General features: G+C 61.5%; 1 protein-coding gene and 1 long non-coding RNA gene across 2 annotated transcripts in view; both read left to right on the forward strand.

Moving 5' to 3' along the window:
• The window catches only part of PEBP4 (phosphatidylethanolamine binding protein 4), a 40,132-nt gene that overhangs the window by 13,061 nt on the left and 10,170 nt on the right, over positions 1 to 16,901 (forward strand). Inside the window, exon 4 of the mRNA XM_062596731.1 lies at positions 8,691 to 8,789. Coding sequence (XP_062452715.1) covers positions 8,691 to 8,789 — 99 coding nt within the window. The remainder of the gene's footprint in view (positions 1 to 8,690; positions 8,790 to 16,901) is intronic.
• LOC134151856 (uncharacterized) lies at positions 8,820 to 10,776 on the forward strand. Its single transcript, XR_009960918.1, has 2 exons — positions 8,820 to 8,871; positions 10,377 to 10,776. It is a non-coding gene; the product is annotated as an uncharacterized LOC134151856 (long non-coding RNA).

Genomic DNA, 16,901 nt, shown 5'->3' on the forward strand with positions numbered 1-16,901 from the left:
ACTTCGCAACAATTGCACTAGGTGCAACCAGGTTATTTTTATTCCTTATATATTTTTTTTTTTAAGTGGGGGAAGGGGAAAAAGACGCTCTATATTTGCCTTTTTGCTTGTATTAAAATTTTCCTCCTGAATTTTTATAAGCTATAGAAGTGCAGTGCATTAGCGAGTGCCATGGGAAGGGAGGGATGCGTTTTAGGGCAAAGAGGAAGTTTATAACTATTTTTCTTTAAACGGGTGCTGTTCACCGCGCTGCAAGCCATTCACCCTCTGATTTAATAACCCATTCCCCTGCGTGGAGACGGGGTATTATATTCCTGGCTATTGCTTTTCTTGGTATCGGGTATCAAAGACGAATCCATGTTTTCTAATAAATTTCCTTTGTAATTGCAATAAGAATTTGCTGCTCCTTCCTTTCCCCTGTCCTTGCCGTACCAGGTTTCCCCCCTCCCCAGGGCCCGTTTCCAGCCCGACCTTCGTCCCCCCGGCTGCCGCCCGGGGCTGGCGGGGCCGACGGCGCGGCGGCCGCGGGTCTCGCCGCGTTTCTCCCGGCCGGGGCGCGAGCGCGGGCCGTTTAATTTCGGAAATGTCACTGAGTCACGGATGAGTCAGAATTGTAATGGGAGACATTTCCAACCCGGGGCCCGACTCGGAGACGTCTTCCAGGGATACCGGAGCCCCGTCGCTCTGCCCCGCCGCCGCCGGCAGCCGCTCGCCCCGTGCCGTGCCGTGCCGTGCCGCTGCTCAAGCGGGGCCGGAGCGGCGGGCTCGGGGCGCTGCCGGGCTCGGGGCGCTGCGGTCCTGCCCGGCGGGGTTTCCTCGCGGGCGGCGCGGCGCTAACGCCCGCAGAGCTAACGCGAGCTGCGCTCGGGGCCGGCCGGAGCCGCCGGAGCCGCCGAGGCGCCCGGGCGAGCGGCGCCGCTTCCGCCGCGCTCGAGACGCTCCCTCGCCGAACAGCGTGAAATATCCCTGAGCCGCGAAAGCCTTGGACCGGTTTTATTTTCCACAAATAAACTTGTTTGGAGATATTTGGAGACGGGCCTAAGCTGCAGAGCTTGGAACGGGTCCCGAAATCCGTCGCTGTTTGGGCTCGAGGGTTTGGTTCAGGATTGTTTCTAGCTTATTTTCGGTTCGGGGGCTGGAGCCGCCCGCGGAGGGGGCGCGGGGGAAGCCGCCGGCTCGGCGGGACTCGGGCCGCCGCGCGGGGGAAAGAGCCAGCCGCCCCTATTTATCTGTTTTTGGATCAGGGAGTTAAGCGGGAAGGGGGCTGAGAGGCGCTTGCGAAGCGGCCGTGCGCGGGGCGGGGGGCGGGTGGCGGGGCCGGTGCTGGCCGCGGGGGCAGAGCGGCGCTCGGCGCTCGCCGCCCGCGCGCCTGATTGATTGCGACAAGCGCAGGATTGCTCCTTTGGCGAGCGAGCGCGCCCGCCCCCAGCGCCCTCGGCCTCCGCCCCGGCTCGCCGCCCGCGCCGCCGCTTCCCGCGGCCTCGGCCGCCCCGCTGCGGCACCGCTCCGGCCCCGTGCTCCAGCCCCACAGCACCGCTCCGGCCCCGTGCTCCAGCCCCACACTCCAGCCCGGCAGCACTGCTCTGGCCTCGTGCTCCATCCCCATGCTCCATCCCCACGCTCCGTCCTCATGCTCCGTCCCTGCAGCACCGCTCCATCCCTGTGCTCCATCCCCATGCTCCGTCCTCATGCTCCGTCCCTGCAGCACCGCTCCATCCCTGTGCTCCATCCCCGCGCTCCGTCCTCATGCTCTGTCCCTGCAGCACCGCTCCATCCCTGTGCTCCATCCCCGTGCTCCGTCCCTGCAGCACCGCTCCATCCCTGTGCTCCATCCCCGTGCTCCGTCCTCATGCTCCGTCCCTGCAGCACTGCTCCATCCCTGTGCTCCATCCCCATGCTCCATCCCCGTGCTCCGTCCCTGCAGCACCGCTCCATCCCTGTGCTCCATCCCTGTGCTCCGTCCCTGCAGCACCGCTCCATCCCTGTGCTCCATCCCTGTGCTCCGTCCTCATGCTCCGTCCCTGCAGCACCGCTCCATCCCTGTGCTCCATCCCTGTGCTCCGTCCCTGCAGCACCGCTCCATCCCTGTGCTCCATCCCCATGCTCCGTCCCTGCAGCACCGCTCCATCCCTGTGCTCCATCCCCGTACTCCGTCCTCATGCTCCGTCCCTGCAGCACCGCTCCATCCCTGTGCTCCATCCCCGTGCTCCGTCCTCATGCTCCGTCCCTGCAGCGGCACCGCTCCATCCCTGTGCTCCATCCCCGTGCTCCATCCTCATGCTCCGTCCCTGCAGCACTGCTCCATCCCTGTGCTCCATCCCCGTGCTCCATCCCCGTGCTCCGTCCCTGCAGCACCGCTCCATCCCTGTGCTCCATCCCTGTGCTCCGTCCTCATGCTCCATCCCTGCAGCACTGCTCCATCCCTGTGCTCCATCCCCGTACTCCGTCCTCATACTCCGTCCCTGCAGCACCGCTCCATCCCTGTGCTCCATCCCTGTGCTCCATCCTCATGCTCCGTCCCTGCAGCACTGCTCCATCCCTGTGCTCCATCCCCGTGCTCCATCCCCATGCTCCGTCCCTGCAGCACCGCTCCATCCCCGTGCTCCATCCCCATGCTCCGTCCCTGCAGCACCGCTCCATCCCTGTGCTCCATCCCCGTACTCCGTCCTCATACTCCGTCCCTGCAGCACCGCTCCATCCCTGTGCTCCATCCCTGTGCTCCATCCTCATGCTCCGTCCCTGCAGCACTGCTCCATCCCTGTGCTCCATCCCTGTGCTCCATCCTCATGCTCCGTCCCTGCAGCACCGCTTTAACCCCGTGCTCCGGCCCTGTGGCACCTCTCCATCCTCATGCTCCATCCTCGTGCTCCGTCCCTGCAGCACTGCTCCGTCCCTGTGCTCCGTCCCTGTGGCACCACTCCATCCCCATGCTCTGTCCCCATGCTCCGTCCCCATGCTCCATCCCTGTGCTCCATCCCCTTGCTCTGTCCCCGCAGCATCGCTCCATCCCCATGCTCTGTCCCCATGCTCCATCCTCGTGCTCCATCCCCATCGCACCACTCCATCCCCATGCTCAGTCCCCGTGCTTCGTTCCTGTGCTCTGTCCCCACAGCATCGCTCCGTCCCCATGCTCCATCCCCGTGCTTCATTCCTGTGCTCCGTCCCCACAGCATCGCTCCGGCCCTGCGCTCCGGCCCCATGCTCCATCCTCGTGCTCCATCCCCGTGGCACCGCTCCGTCCCCGTGCCCCGGGGTGCCGCCGCTGCCAGCACCCCCGGGCTCCCGCAAAGCGGCAAACTTATTGCCTCATCGCATTCGCAGGCATGAAGTCCCCCCCCTGCTCCATATGTACTGAAATCAGAGCAATTATGGATTTAAATGGAGCTGGAATCCGCGGCGCAGAAAATGCCTGTTTTAGCGTGAGATTGGACCGGGGTGAAGGACCTGTAACACCTCCGGTAATGAAAGCCCTTCACAGCTTGCCGTGTTTCGCTGCGCGGTAATTGCTGCAGCCCGCGATACGGCTCTGGCTGGGTTAATGATGCACCGCTCCTTGTCGCAGGACTCGCTTCAGCCTCGCGGTTCGCACAGATTTCAAAGCGACACGGCTTCGGAGGAATTAACACATTAACGCGGCCGGTTTATCACTTTGCGTATTTAAGGTTATTGCTCGACGCCCTCGAGCCGTATCGATCCGCCAGGCCCGGCGGCGCTGGGAGACGACAAAACCTGCATTAGGGGCAAAAAAGAGATTTTGGATGGGAATAAAAATCGTGCTAACTTCCAACCGCAGAGCCCATCCGAGGCGGGCAGTTGCCTCGTCTCCCTAGTTTGTAATTAAATATTTGACTAGGGAGGGAAGTTCGGGGCTGAGCATCCTCTCCCTCGTCGCGGCGGTGGTGCAGCGCTTCCGACCGGGAAATTAAATCTTTGGAATTGCGGCCGGGGAGCCGGCAGCGGCGTTAACCCGTGGGGCCGAGGTCGGCGGGGCCGGCGGCCGGCGCGGTGCCTCTGCGGCCGCAGCGCCGGGCGCTCGCCCCGGGGGCGCCGGGATTAATCGCTTCCCTCGACCCCGGGGGCCGGCGCGGCCCGACCCCAATGCCGGAGGGCGGCCGCGGCGCTCCGCCGCGGGGGACGACCCGCTGGAAAATGGCATTTTCCAGCTCGGCTTAATCACGGCGCCGGAGCCGGCGGGATGAAAATCCCCAGATTCAATTACCGCCGGCGGCCGGGGCGGCCCCGGGGGAGTGACGCGCGGGGACGGCGGGCCGGGGGTGCGTGCTCGTCCCGCGGCTTTGCCCCGCCGCCGCGCGGCCTTTCCCGCGGCCAGGCCTCCCCTCCTCCTCCTCCTCCTCCTCCTCCTCCTGCTGCCTTATTTTATTTATTATTATTTTTTTTTGCCGGCCCTGGCTGAGGGGAGCAGCCCCTCCGCGCGCCCCCCGAGCCGAGCACCCCCCTGCGCCGGGGAGCCGCGTTAAAAAACTTAAAGGCTCTTCCCGCAAGCCGGTGACTGACACAAATGGAGTTCGTATTTAATCATCTGTTAACTCGTTGTCTATTATAGCTCTTTAATAGCACCATAGATATTCTTAATGAAGCATGATTTAAGGTATTTACAGCTCCAGGACCGACAGACATCACTCACAGTGTGCAGGTAATGAGGCGTAAAACAGCTCTGGAAACCGTAAAAATGGGAGAGAGGGGGGGAGTGCGAGCAGCTCCAAGCTCAATTGTTCCAGGGTTTGTTTTAAAATGTTTAGGCATTTAAAGTCATTTTGGCTTTTCCGAGGTGCCTGGCAGCAGCGGGTTCAGCGCTCGCCGCCACCGGTAAGCCCTGCCGCGCCTCGGGCCGGACCCGTCGCTCGAAAGCAGGGGAACGGGCAAAGGCCGGAGCAGGTGGAAAAAAAAAATCCATTTTTCATGCGGGTGCAATTAGCCAAGGGGGAATTAGCAGGAGCAAACCTATATGCACTAGCAACTCTAGCTGGTGGGCAAAACGCGGCCGCTTAAGCAGCCCGGCCGCGGAGAGCAGGCGCGAGCGGCGCGGGGCCGAGGGCGCCGGGGCCCGCGGCCGGGAAGCGATGGGCCTTTTCTTCGCTTGTTTGCAAATGTCACCCTGCGAGATCTTCCCCCTCCCCTTAAAAAAAAAAAAAAAAAAAAAAAAAAAAAACCCACAACCCACACAACACAAAAATAAAAAAAAACCACCCAAACCCAAGCCAAGATTGGGAAAATAATTTGTGACTGAGGTGCCATTCTGCATCAAAATATTTTTTCAGGAAATGTCAGATGTCACCAATCCATATGTCCCCCCGTGTGATAGTAATTGGGTTGGAAGGCAGCGCTCCGTCGCAGGGGCCGCTCGCCGCCGCCTCCTCCTCCTCCTCCTCCTCCTCCTCGCGCGCCGGCTCGCAAGCGTGCCGCTTCTCCCGCGTGCGTCCGCCGGCTCCCGCGCCGCCGAGGGCACGGCGAGCCGCCCGTCGTTAACTCGCCCCCGAGGGCGTCTCCGCGCGCCGCCGCCGGAGCGGCCGGGGAGAGCGGAAAGCGGGCACGGAGCGGAAAGCGGGGTGCAGGGGCGCGGGGGCTGCCTGGGCGCAGCGCTGCCGCGGCGGCGGGAGCAAAGCGGCGGGGTGGAGCTGTCCTTCCCGGGTTTAAAATACATATAGTTATAAATATATATATGCATATATATGAATGCCTTTTTGCATTGGAAAAAGTGAGCTGCAAATCCGTATTTGGAGCGGCGGGGACCCCTTGGAAGATGCTGCTGCTCCCCTCGCTTTGCAAATCGCCCCCTTCTTTAAGCATCTAGAGGCCTCCAGACTTTCCAACACGCTGAGTCTCTTGCTTTAACAATCCCGGGTTAATCAATTATCAGGAGGACGTTTGGGGGCTGCGTGGGCTGGGCCGCGGCGAGCCCCGGGGAGGCGCGCGGGGAGGCAGCCGCGGCTCGAGCGCGGGCTCCGGTCGCCCGCGCCCGCGCAAGCCCCGCCGCCGAGCTGTTTTGCAAGGGGAGCCGAGCACGGAGGCGCTGGGGTTGCGGTGTAAAACAGCAAGGCGGAGACCTCTCCGACAGCTCCACCGCGCCGCTTGCCCCCGTCGCCGCCCCGGGCTCGCCGCGCGGCGGTTTTCGCCTTCCCCGCCGCGCTGCTAGCCAGCGAAGAAGGAGCTAGAATCTCTCGCTGGCCAAGTAGCAGCAGCAGAATCGCTAACCGTGTGCCCGTTATAGAAACTTTTCAGTACTGGGGACGAGCCAAGAAAAAAGCCCAGATTGACTCTCAGCTCTCAGCTGGCGCTCGCAGCGCTTCCACCCCGCGGGAGGAGACGGCGCGCGCCGGCTCGCGAGCGGCTCCGCCGCGGGCTCTGCTCGTCGCCCCGGGTTTTGCCCCTTCGCGGCGAGGCCGCGGTCCCGAGACGCCGCTGCAGCCGGGGCTGCTCGGGGCTTGCAAAGCCGGGAGCTGACGCCGACAGCCGCCGCCGCGGCGGGGGTCCCGGAGAAAGGGGGCGAAGCCGCGGGCGCCGGGGCAGCCGCCCCCGTTCCCGGGACGCGCCGTCGCCCCGGCTCTCGGCTCGCGCTGCGGGGAGCGGAGGGCTCCGCGCGCCAAAAGCCCCTCCGGCCCCGGTGCGGCGCGACCGGGGAGGGACCCGGCTCCGACCCGGCTCCCCGACCCTGCGGCAGGGCTCCGGCCGGGCCGGCCCGGAGCTGCGGGTGCCGCCACCTTTGCGGGCCGCAATCTGCACCAAATAGCGAGCCTGCTGTTAACTTCGCTTGCACTCTATTCTCGTGTTTGCTGTTATTTTTTAACACTTTTTTTTCCTCTTTTTTTTGTTTTTACTCTTTTTTGCATAAAAGCACTATCCTCTCCCCAGAGCCTGCCTGTAGCGAAGGCATGGTCTGTACAACTGCAATTATTTCGAAGAACAGATGGAGTGAGGAGCAGAAAGTCTGTTAATAGTAATAGAAATGCTACATGTTAACCTGGACAGCACACGATGACAGTCCCATGACTACACGTTCTGTTCCCACCAGCTGGGCTCCCCGGCAGGAACGCGAGATGCAGAGCCGCCGCGCTCAGCCGCGCACCCTCCCCAAGCCCCAGCTCAAATTCCTTCACACGCGTGGCGCCGGGTTTTTGGGCTGCCGGGCTTTTTCCACCCCCCCTGCTCGCCTCCCCTCCAGCTTCCATGCAAATTCCCCGCTCAGCGCCGGCTGTGAGTATTTCCCTTTTCCCGGGATGCTGCCGATGCAACCGGTGGCACCTGCGGGTGCCGAGGGGCTGGAGGCTCCCCGCCGCCGCGTCCCACGCCTCCGCCCGGGCGGCCACCCAGGCGCTCCCTTCTCCCCCCGTTCGCCCCGTGCAGAGGTTGCAAAAGCGAGCAAAATAGGCAGTCTTGGGCCCAGTAATCCCTCCATGAAAATCCCTGCCTGGTTTCCCAAGTGACAAGGGGATTTAGCCGCAGAGCCCCGGCAAGTTTCAATGGGAATCGCACGGCTAAATCCCCGAGTGGTTCAGGAAATCGCGGCCCTGGGGCGCGCTGCAGCTGCGCGCGGCGCTGCTGGCCAGCTGACAGATGCACCTTGAGGTCTCGTTAGGATATAGATCCCTTAATCTAGGGGCTTGCAGGATAATCCGCAGCCTGAGGTCCTGCCAAATCCCCCCAGCCCTGCCGGTTTCCTTTCCGCAGCCTCGAGAGGTCACTTCCAACCCAGCTGCGCTCCGTGTCCCCGCAGAGCGAGGCCGTCCCGCAGCGCCGGGCGCCAGCGGGTCCGTGGCTCCCACAGTGACCCACTCCGTGGGTGCCTGCTCGGCTGGCACGGCCGCCGTGCCGGCGGGAATTGCTCCCCGCGACGCTCCTGGAGCCCCTCGCCGTCACCCGGGCATGCCGTGCCGTGCCGTGCCGTGCCAGCAGGGATTGCTCCCCGCGACGCTCCCGGAGCCTTTCGCCGTAAGCCGGGCACACCGACGGGGCCGGGCTGGTTGCAACATCTGCCTTTAAGGATTGGGAAGGGCTTTTGCCCTTGGGATGAGGTTGCCCAATTCACCAGGTGTGCAACAGGGGAGAGGCTTGGTCTCCTTGGGACATCTCCAGGGTGTGTCGTTATCCCGGCTCAGCAGCGCTGGCAGCTCCTGCCGGCTGCAGCGTGGCTGCCCCCAGCGTCCTCGCAGCCCTTCGCTCGGGTTTTATTTGGTGGCCCAGCAGCGACAAGGGCTGGCTTTGATTTTCGGCTCTATCCCGCTTCCCCTGGACGGGAACGCAAACCTCCGCGGAAAGCGCCGTGCGCCGCGGCATGCCTCTCATGCCGCGCTGCTCTGCGGTGTGGTTAGAGGGTGGCTGCGGGGAGGAGGAAGCGCTCCTCACTGCCTGGTCTTCGGATGAGAGACAAAACCCTATTCTTCCTCTGCAAGTGCTTGGGAGAAATTTAGATCACGAGAAACAAAACGCCCGGGGAGGGTTTCTGGGTCTGGGGTTCCCCAGTGGCATGTGGTGCGTAGGCTGTTGATGGCCTTATCCGAGCGTTTCGCCCGACACCACCATTAACACATGCGTGTGTGTGTGCTGGAGAGAAAACGCTGGGTTTGGGGGCCCCCGGCTCCTGGATGGTGTGGCTCCCGGCCGCGAGGCCGGGGCGCACAGCGGTCCCCCGCGCGCGCGCCCCGCGCCCATCGCACTCTCCTCCTCTCTTGCAGAGCAAGAAGTACGTGCTGATCATGGTGGACCCGGACGCTCCCAGCCGAGCGAATCCGAGGAACCGCTTCTGGAGACACTGGCTCGTCACCGACATCAGAGTGAGTGCTCCACGCCTTTCCCCCAAATCTCCTGCTGGCGATGGTGTCAGCTGCCGGCCTGGGGAAGTGCCGCGTGCTTTAGGTGATCCTACGTCACTTGCTTTGTGTGTTCCTCTGGTGCTTGCTGGACGTGATCCTCTGGTGCTTGCTGGACGTGATCCTATGCTGCTTGCTGGATGCAGTCCTCTGGTGCTTGCTGGACGTGATCCTCCAGTGCTTGCTGGACGTGATCCTCTGGTGCTTGCTGGATGCGATCCTCTGGTGCTTGCTGGATGCGATCCTCTGGTGCTTGCTGGACGTGATCCTCTGGTGCTTGCTGGATGCGATCCTCTGGTGCTTGCTGGACGTGATCCTCTGGTGCTTGCTGGATGCGATCCTCTGGTGCTTGCTGTTTGTGATCCTCTGGTGCTTGCTGGACGTGATCCTCTGGTGCTTGCTGGACGTGATCCTCCAGTGCTTGCTGGACGTGATCCTCTGGTGCTTGCTGTTTGTGATCCTCTGGTGCTTGCTGGACGTGATCCTCCAGTGCTTGCTGGACGTGATCCTCTGGTGCTTGCCAGGTGCATTGCCGTGGTGCTCGCTGTGCGCAATCTTACGTTGCTTGCTGTACGCGATCTCGTGTTGCTTGCTCGATATATGTGTTCCAGCGTCACTTGGGATGCGTGATCCTACGGTGTTTGCTACACGCATTCCTGTGGGGCTCGCTCTGTCTGCAGGTCTTGGGAGCTGGGACACTGACGCGTTCGTCTACGTAGGAAACCCGTCGTTTTGAAGATCTCTTGTTATTGGGATTTTTCTTTTTCTTTTTTTAATTTGTACAAACTCGTTTGGGTGAAAATTTTGCGGCTACTAGATTTTCCACGTGGTCCTCGGCCCCACTGTTGTGCCGCCGCTCCCGATTCCCAAATGTTTCCCACGGTCGTGGCACGCGGGCCGCCCGGAGCAGCCGTCGCTGCGTTCCCGCACTGAAGCTCTCGCGTCGCCCCCGAACTTTCCCGTAGGATTTCTGCTTTGCTTAGAAAATCAAAAATCAGCTTGTTCCTCTCTTGCTTGCTTTTATGTTTTAAAAGATTAGGTGTTTCAGCTGTGAATCAATCTAACTAATAATCTGAGCGCTAAAGTCTAATTAAGATATCAATTAATTTGCAGCATGCATTTAACAAGAAATATCTAGTCATTCTCCTCTATTATTCCCTGAAATTACTGCTAAGGGCTTTTTGTACAGATACCTTAATTAGACTTTTTATTGTTAATGGGAATTTTGAGCAAATTAAAATCGGATATTAATACTTTCCATGAATTTCATAATTGGCGAAAAAAATACAAAGCGTTCAGAATAATTGCAGAGATTTGTGTACAGGGCTTTCTTTTCTTTTCCTTTCTTTTCTTCTTCTTTTTTTTTTCTAAATCCATCACAGAAACCCTTCTGCATTTCTAACAACAGGTTCCTGAAAGTCTCTCATTAATTTTAATATTTACTAAGCGCGAAGCGGCCCAAGCTCTTGTTTTCCCTTCTGTACACCGATCCTTCGGCAGCGCCTGCTATTGCTAATTATTGCGTTCTTCTTCTCTCTCTTTTCTTTTTAGTAAAAGATCCTTTAAGCAAAGCAGGGACATGCAGGATTAAAGACGGTGCTCCAGTGCAAATGCCAGGAGGTTTTTCCCGGGTAATTCCCTCCTGGAAGCGCCGAGAGCAGAAACCTCCTTCTGGGCTGGGAAGCTCCCGGAGCAGCAAATCCTCCGCGCTCCAGAGGCGCCTTCCCTCTGCCGGCGCCGCTCCGCTCGGCTTGGCCAGGGTTGGATTTCCAATGGTTTTCCATAGCCAACCCCCGGGAAAAACCCTAGCTGCACCGTGAATTCCCGGCCGGAGCCTCGCCGGCCCCGCGGCGCCCGCCGCTGCGCCGCTCCTCTGATCGGCAGCCGCCAAGGAGGCTTTTGCTCCCGTTCAAAATAATTTAAATAAAAATGTTGCTACAAAGTGGAATAATATCTTTTGATGAATGTTTTTAAAGCCCTTTAGGTTTTCATGGTAATTTGCAGTGTAAAATTATTTAGAGATAAGAGCCAAATTAGCTCTTATAGGCGGAGGTCGATATGTCCCGTTATCCATGCAAGCAGTGTTTAAATATAATCAGCCTTTACTCTAATGCAGCATAATTGTTCATTTGAAATAGCTTTTTCTTTTTTTTTTTTTTTTGCTCCATTCAATGAGTCATTAAAATATTCAAAGGATAATGCAGTGAATTGGAAATGAATTTATCACATTATCCTGTATGTACTGTAGAGCATCAGGTAACCAGGCAGAGCTGGAACCGGTTTGCAGAGCAATCCGGTAAACAAGGCTTTTCGCTTTGCATCCGCGCAGGGGAAGAAAAAGCAGGCAGAAAGCGCTGCTTTCCGGGGCGGCTTCCGCCGCCTCCCCGCCGCGGCAGGAGGCGGGCGCAGCGAGAGCCGCCGGGCTGCGCTCCGCCGCCGCCGGGCTGCTCCAACTTTATTTTTATCGAAATATGTTTGTAGCAGAAAGTCGTTATGGAAACAGGTTCTGCCAGCCGCGAGGCTTCCTGCAGGGCTCGAGGGAAAGCGGGGCGGGAGCCGGGCAGCACCGCCGGGCCGGGGCGGGCGCAGCGGCCGGGCGAGCCCTTCGCGGCCCCTCGCCTCCCCGCGCGCCGCCGTGGCGTTACCGCCGCGGCTCGCCCGCGCCCGAGAACGGCTCCGACGCGCCGCCGGCCGAACCCGCAGCGGAGCCGAGCCCCCCACCTGGGCGGTTCCTCGGGCACCGTCAGGGCGGAGCGGAGCCGGCGCGGTGCCGCGGGCAGGCCGGGGCTCGCCGGCGGGCGCGCGCCTTTGCACGGCTCGGCGCAGCCCCCTTCGCGCCTGCTCCGGCCGCCGGCAGCTGCTGCTGCCTCCGTGTTTTGTTTGGGACGCTTCGTGCGGGCAAGGGCGCAAACCTAGGGGCTGCGCCTGTGCTTTTGTGGCCCGCCTGCTGCCCTGTGCGGGCGGCCGCTCTCTTCCCACCTTGGGAGGCTCCATCCCCTCCCTTCTTGGGATGCTCCATCCCATCTCTTCTTGGGATGCTCCATCCCCTCCCTTCTTGGGATGCTCCATCCCTTCCCTTCTTGGGATGCTCCATCCCTTCCCTTCTTGGGATGCTCCATCCCATCTCTTCCTGGAATGCTCCATCCCTTCCTGTCTTGGGATGCTCCATCCCATCTCTTCCTGGGATGCTCCATCCCTTCCCATCTTGGGATGCTCCATCCCTTCCCTTCTTGGGACGCTCCATCCCATCTCTTCTTGGGATGCTCCATCCCTTCCTGTCTTGGGATGCTCCATCCCATCTCTTCCTGGGATGCTCCATCCCTTCCCATCTTGGGATGCTCCATCCCTTCCCTTCTTGGGATGCTCCATCCCATCTCTTCTTGGGATGCTCCATCCCTTCCCTTCTTGGTATGCTCCATCCCATCTCTTCCTGGGATGCTCCATCCCATCTCTTCTTGGGATGCTCCATCCCTTCCCATCTTGGGATGCTCCATCCCTTCCCTTCTTGGGATGCTCCATCCCATCTCTTCTTGGGATGCTCCATCCCTTCCCCTCTAGGGATGCTCCATCAATCTCTCCCCAGGATGCTCCATCCCTTCCCTTCCTGGGATTCTCCTCCCAATGGAGCTGCCACTTGGGCTCATCCTCGCCTGCCTGGTGATTAGCACTCCCATGTAATTGCCCTCCCCGGCCTCCCAGCCCACAATTCCCACCAGAAGCAGCAGGCGAGGAGCAGCAGTGCAGGGCCGTGCCCCGGCTCTGCAGGGCCGCTCCGTCCGCGCCGCCCTCCTTTTCCGCCACGCTCGGCCCCCCGCGGTCCCGTGGCTGCTCGCGGGCGCGCGGCGGGTGCCGGGGGCTGCACTCGGGGCGACGCGCTGCCGGCGAGACGCTTAACGCCCGCTGCAGCCGGGCGCCGCGGCAGCTCCTTTGCTCGCCGGCTTCGCCGCCCGTCCGCGCCGGCACGGGCGGGAAGCGCAGCGTCCCGCCGGCGCTGGAGGCACGTCCCACCGGCGGGGGGCCGGAGCGGGCCCGCGGGGGAGCGAGGGGCGCCGGGGGAGGGAACTCCTCCAGCACCCCCGGTCGTGAGTCACTTGAAAGGCAAATTCGCCCCGTTGCCACGGGAACGGAAGAAGGGAAGGGACTTCCCTGTGCCGGAGTGACTCGCGCGCTGATGCGGCTGCGAAAATTGCTCCAAAGGGGGGGGGGGGGATAAATAAAATAAAGAGCCGGAGCTGTGACTAAGCAGCACCGGTTATGTAAAGCGCGCGGGGAAGCGCAGGGGAGGGCGAGCGCGGCCCGCGGCCCCCGCGCCTCTGCGGGCGCCCGGCAGCCCCGGCGCTCGCCGCCCCGGGGGGTTTTGCAGCTTCCTCCCGGAGGCGCCCGGCGGGGGCGGAGGGAAGAGCCCGGGGCGCAGCCCGGGGTCCCCGCTCCGGCGGCGGAGCGCCGGGCCGGAGATCCTCGCGCCTCCGGGGCAGCGCCGGAGCACGGCGGGCTGCCGTGGAGCTCCTGCCCTCGGAGAGGGGCGAAGGGAGGGCGGGAGGAAGGGGGGGAAAATTCCCGACTTGGAGACGGTTCAAGCGGGAAAAGCACCGGCCGAGCGCGCCGAGGGCCCGAGGGGCTCGCGGCTTCTGTCCCTCCGGAGCAACTTCCCTGCCGCCGGAGAGAGGCGCGGGGCGGGAGGGCAGCGGCGGGCGCGCAGCCCTGCCGCCCCCCGACCGCCGGCCCCCGCCAGGGCCGAGAGCCGCCCCCCGGCCCGGAGCGGGGTCTCTCGGAGAGGCTCTTCCCGTGGCGGGGCTGCCCGCGGCCCCGTCCCCACGGGGGAAAAAAATCCACGACCGACCCTCGCCGGAGCCGCGGCGTCCCGGAGCTCCTGCGGCTCCCGGCCCCCGGCGCCGCCGCCGCTGCCTCCCCGGCACCAGGCGGAAGCAAGGTGGGAGAGCGAGGAAAACCCTCCGCTGGCTTCCCTTGATGAACTGAGCTAATTTCTCTCTTAATGGTTAGCTAGAGAGCTGAATGCGAGGCTTTCCTCCTGCACAGCAAACCCGCTCCCACACACAGACAAATAGGCTGAATATTTAATTGGAATTCCTCACACCTACAGGGTAAAGCCTTGTCAGTAGAAATATAGCCCATCGCCAGCTGGCATCCCCGCACTCCACCCACCTGATCGCTTAAAAAGAAATCCCTCCCCGTCCTCCCCCCGCGCTCCTCACCCACGGCCCGCGCTGCTGCTCGGCGCCGGAGCCCCGCGAGCGCACCGGCCCGGCCAGCGGCTTGGCACGAGCAGCCCGGCGCTTCGCCGGAGCCGGGGCCGAGCCTCGGGGCTGCTCAGGGCCCCCCGGGCCAGCGGTGGGGCAGCGGGACGCAGCCCGCCCTGCCTGCGCCCGCCGGATGCGACGGCTCCGCGCCGAGCATCGCCCAGCCCTCGGGGCGCCCAGCCGGGAGTCGTGCCCAGCGCTCGGGGCTTGGGTTGAGCAGCTCGCAGCTCGTGCCCAGCGCTCAGGGTCTGCACGGGGCAGCTCGCAGTTCGTGCCCAGTGCTCGGGGAGTTTGTGCCCAGTGCTTGGCATTTGCGCTGGGGAGTTCACGCGCAATGCTCAGGGTGTGCGTTGGGGAGCTCGTGCCCAGCGCTCGGGGTCTGCACGGGGAGTCCATGCCCAATGCTTGGCATTTGCACTGGGCAGTTTGTGCTCAGGGATTGCACTGAGGAGCCGGAGCGGGAGAGAGCAGCTCGTGTCGGGGCGCGGAGGCCGCTGGCGGGAAGGGGGCAGGAGCGGACGGAGAGCCGGGCTGGGAGGGGAGGGATGCGAGGAGCGAGGTGGAACGGCTGCATCCCAGGCAGCGTCCTGCCGAGCGGCGCCGGAGCCGGGAGCATTGGCTGAGCGCTCCGGCGCGCTGGGAACTGAGAGGGACGGGGGCTCGGGCCAAAGCGGCGCCATCCGGCCTCTGCGAGCCCCTTGCGCCCGCCGGCTTTGCAGAGCTGCTTCCAGCCAAGTGCCCAGGCCCATTGCCGGGATCAGAGCCCAGCACGGCGCGGTGCCTTTCCCCCCGCCGCGGCAGCACCCGGGCTCAGCGCCGCCGCGGGGGCATCGCCGGGGAGGCGACGGCGAAGTCACCTGAGGAGCGACGGCAGGTTCCCCCCCGCCGCCCCCCTGGGCTGAGGTTTGCAGGCGCAGCCCTTTGCAAAAGCCCCGGGGCGGCGGGGCGGACCGCAGCCCGCGCCCCGGAGGAGCAGGAGGAGGAGGAGGAGGAGGAGGAGGAGGAGGAGGAGGAGGAGGAGGCGAGCAGGGGGTCGGGGCCCGGGGCGCGGGGAGGCAGAGACCCCAGTTCCCGGCAGAGCTGCTCTTCTCTGCTCTCCCCCCTGCTCCCGCGCTCTCCCTCCGCGCCGGCCCCCTCCCTCGGCGCGGCCGCCCGCTCCCGGCGGGGACCCCCGCTCCCCCTGCGGGGACCCGCAGCCGTCGGCGGGGTTTCTTTTTTTCCCTCCTTTCTTGTTTTTTTAAAGTTTCCCTGCATCTTTGTCTTAACGAGCCAGGTTAAATATTCTGTAATCAGTGTAATAATACACCTGGACTTGTTCGCAAGATATCTGCCTTTTGTACTGCGACAGGACATTAATAGTAATTATTCTGCTTTGTAATTGGAGCTTTAAATACTAATTCAAACAGCCAGAGGAAAACCAATTAGTGCTAATTTATCTCTATGTGTTTTGGAGAGCCTGTGTCTGTCATACTGTGAAGAAATAGGTTGGTAATTAGTACAGTTGGGTGGTAGATAGAAGTAATTATCAGATTCTTTCATGTTCTTTAAAGGGGGAAAAAAAATCTGAGGGCTGCGTGACTCTCCCTTTCGGAGGAAGTTTGCACCTCGGAGGAAGGCAGCGCGGCTGCCGGCTCTGCCTGCACGGCCGGCAGCTCCGGCGCGGAGCCGGGGCCCCGCCGGGCCGCGAGCTGGGCAGCATCCGCCGGGATCCATCAGCGGCCCCCGCGGCGGGTCCTTCGCTGCCTAAGAGCCCGGCGGAGTTACCTAGGCAATAAATAAAGTGCACAGTTCCAGGAGGGAGGGAACAGAGTCTTATTTTGCTTAAACGGATTTCTCCTCCTCCCCTCCTTGCCCCTTTTATTCCTGCCAATTTAAGATTTTTGTTTAGGGAAAGAAAAAAAAATAATAATAAGCAAACGCTAATGATGGAAAAAAGCACATTTTTTTTCAAGGGAGGGAAGAAAATGCCATTGGAAGTATTCTATGCGAAGAGATGCCGGGGGGCACAATATATCAAAGAAAAAATAATACACCCAGGTTAAAACTAATGATTGCCATATAATTAGATGTGAACCATTGTGCTATAAATGTGTATTCTTCAGCGTGCTGTGATTTTACTGTAAAAAAGAGAGAGAGAGTGAGCGCGCGAGAGAAAGAAAGACAGAAAAACACAGAACCCAGCAACATACTATAAAAAGAACTCTGTTGACTTTTCTGCTGTTTAGTATTCCTTGCCCGTACTCCCCCGGGAGTATGTAATTAGTGCTTTATGAAGAGTGCATTTAAAGCAGTTTAATATTCACCTCATTCAGTCTGAAACAATGTGATCACTGCTTAGACAAATCACTGCTCCTTACTGACATCCTCTGTCAGTACATTACCTCTGAAAAGACCTTTCAAGAGGCTTGGATGTTAATTAGTTGTCTATCATGTATAAACAGAGCAGTGAGCAGAAGGGCTGCACCAGGCCAGAGACACCAAGGGAAATACTGGAAATACTTTTTTTTTTTTTTTTTTCCTTTTCATGAAAATTCATGGCTCCGCCGTCCCCGCACCCTGGTTTGCTGGCTCTTGGCGGCGTTTGGTCTGCGGAGGAGAGGGGAGGGAGTGGAGGCCGGGTTTCCCTGCTGCCGGGGCGTGCTTCCCGGCGGGCTCAGCCGGCTCTGCTCCGCTCGGCCGCCGCCGAGCCGGGCTGGCCAGGGAGTGCCCCCTGCTCGGGCAGCATCTTAGCTGTGCATCCCAGCCTGCATCCTGGCCCTGCATCCCAGCCCGCATCCTGGCCCCACAGCCCAGCCTCCATCCCAGCCCCACATCCCAG

Source organism: Rhea pennata, chromosome 28, assembly GCF_028389875.1.
Source record: "Rhea pennata isolate bPtePen1 chromosome 28, bPtePen1.pri, whole genome shotgun sequence".
Classification (NCBI taxonomy): domain Eukaryota; kingdom Metazoa; phylum Chordata; class Aves; order Rheiformes; family Rheidae; genus Rhea; species Rhea pennata.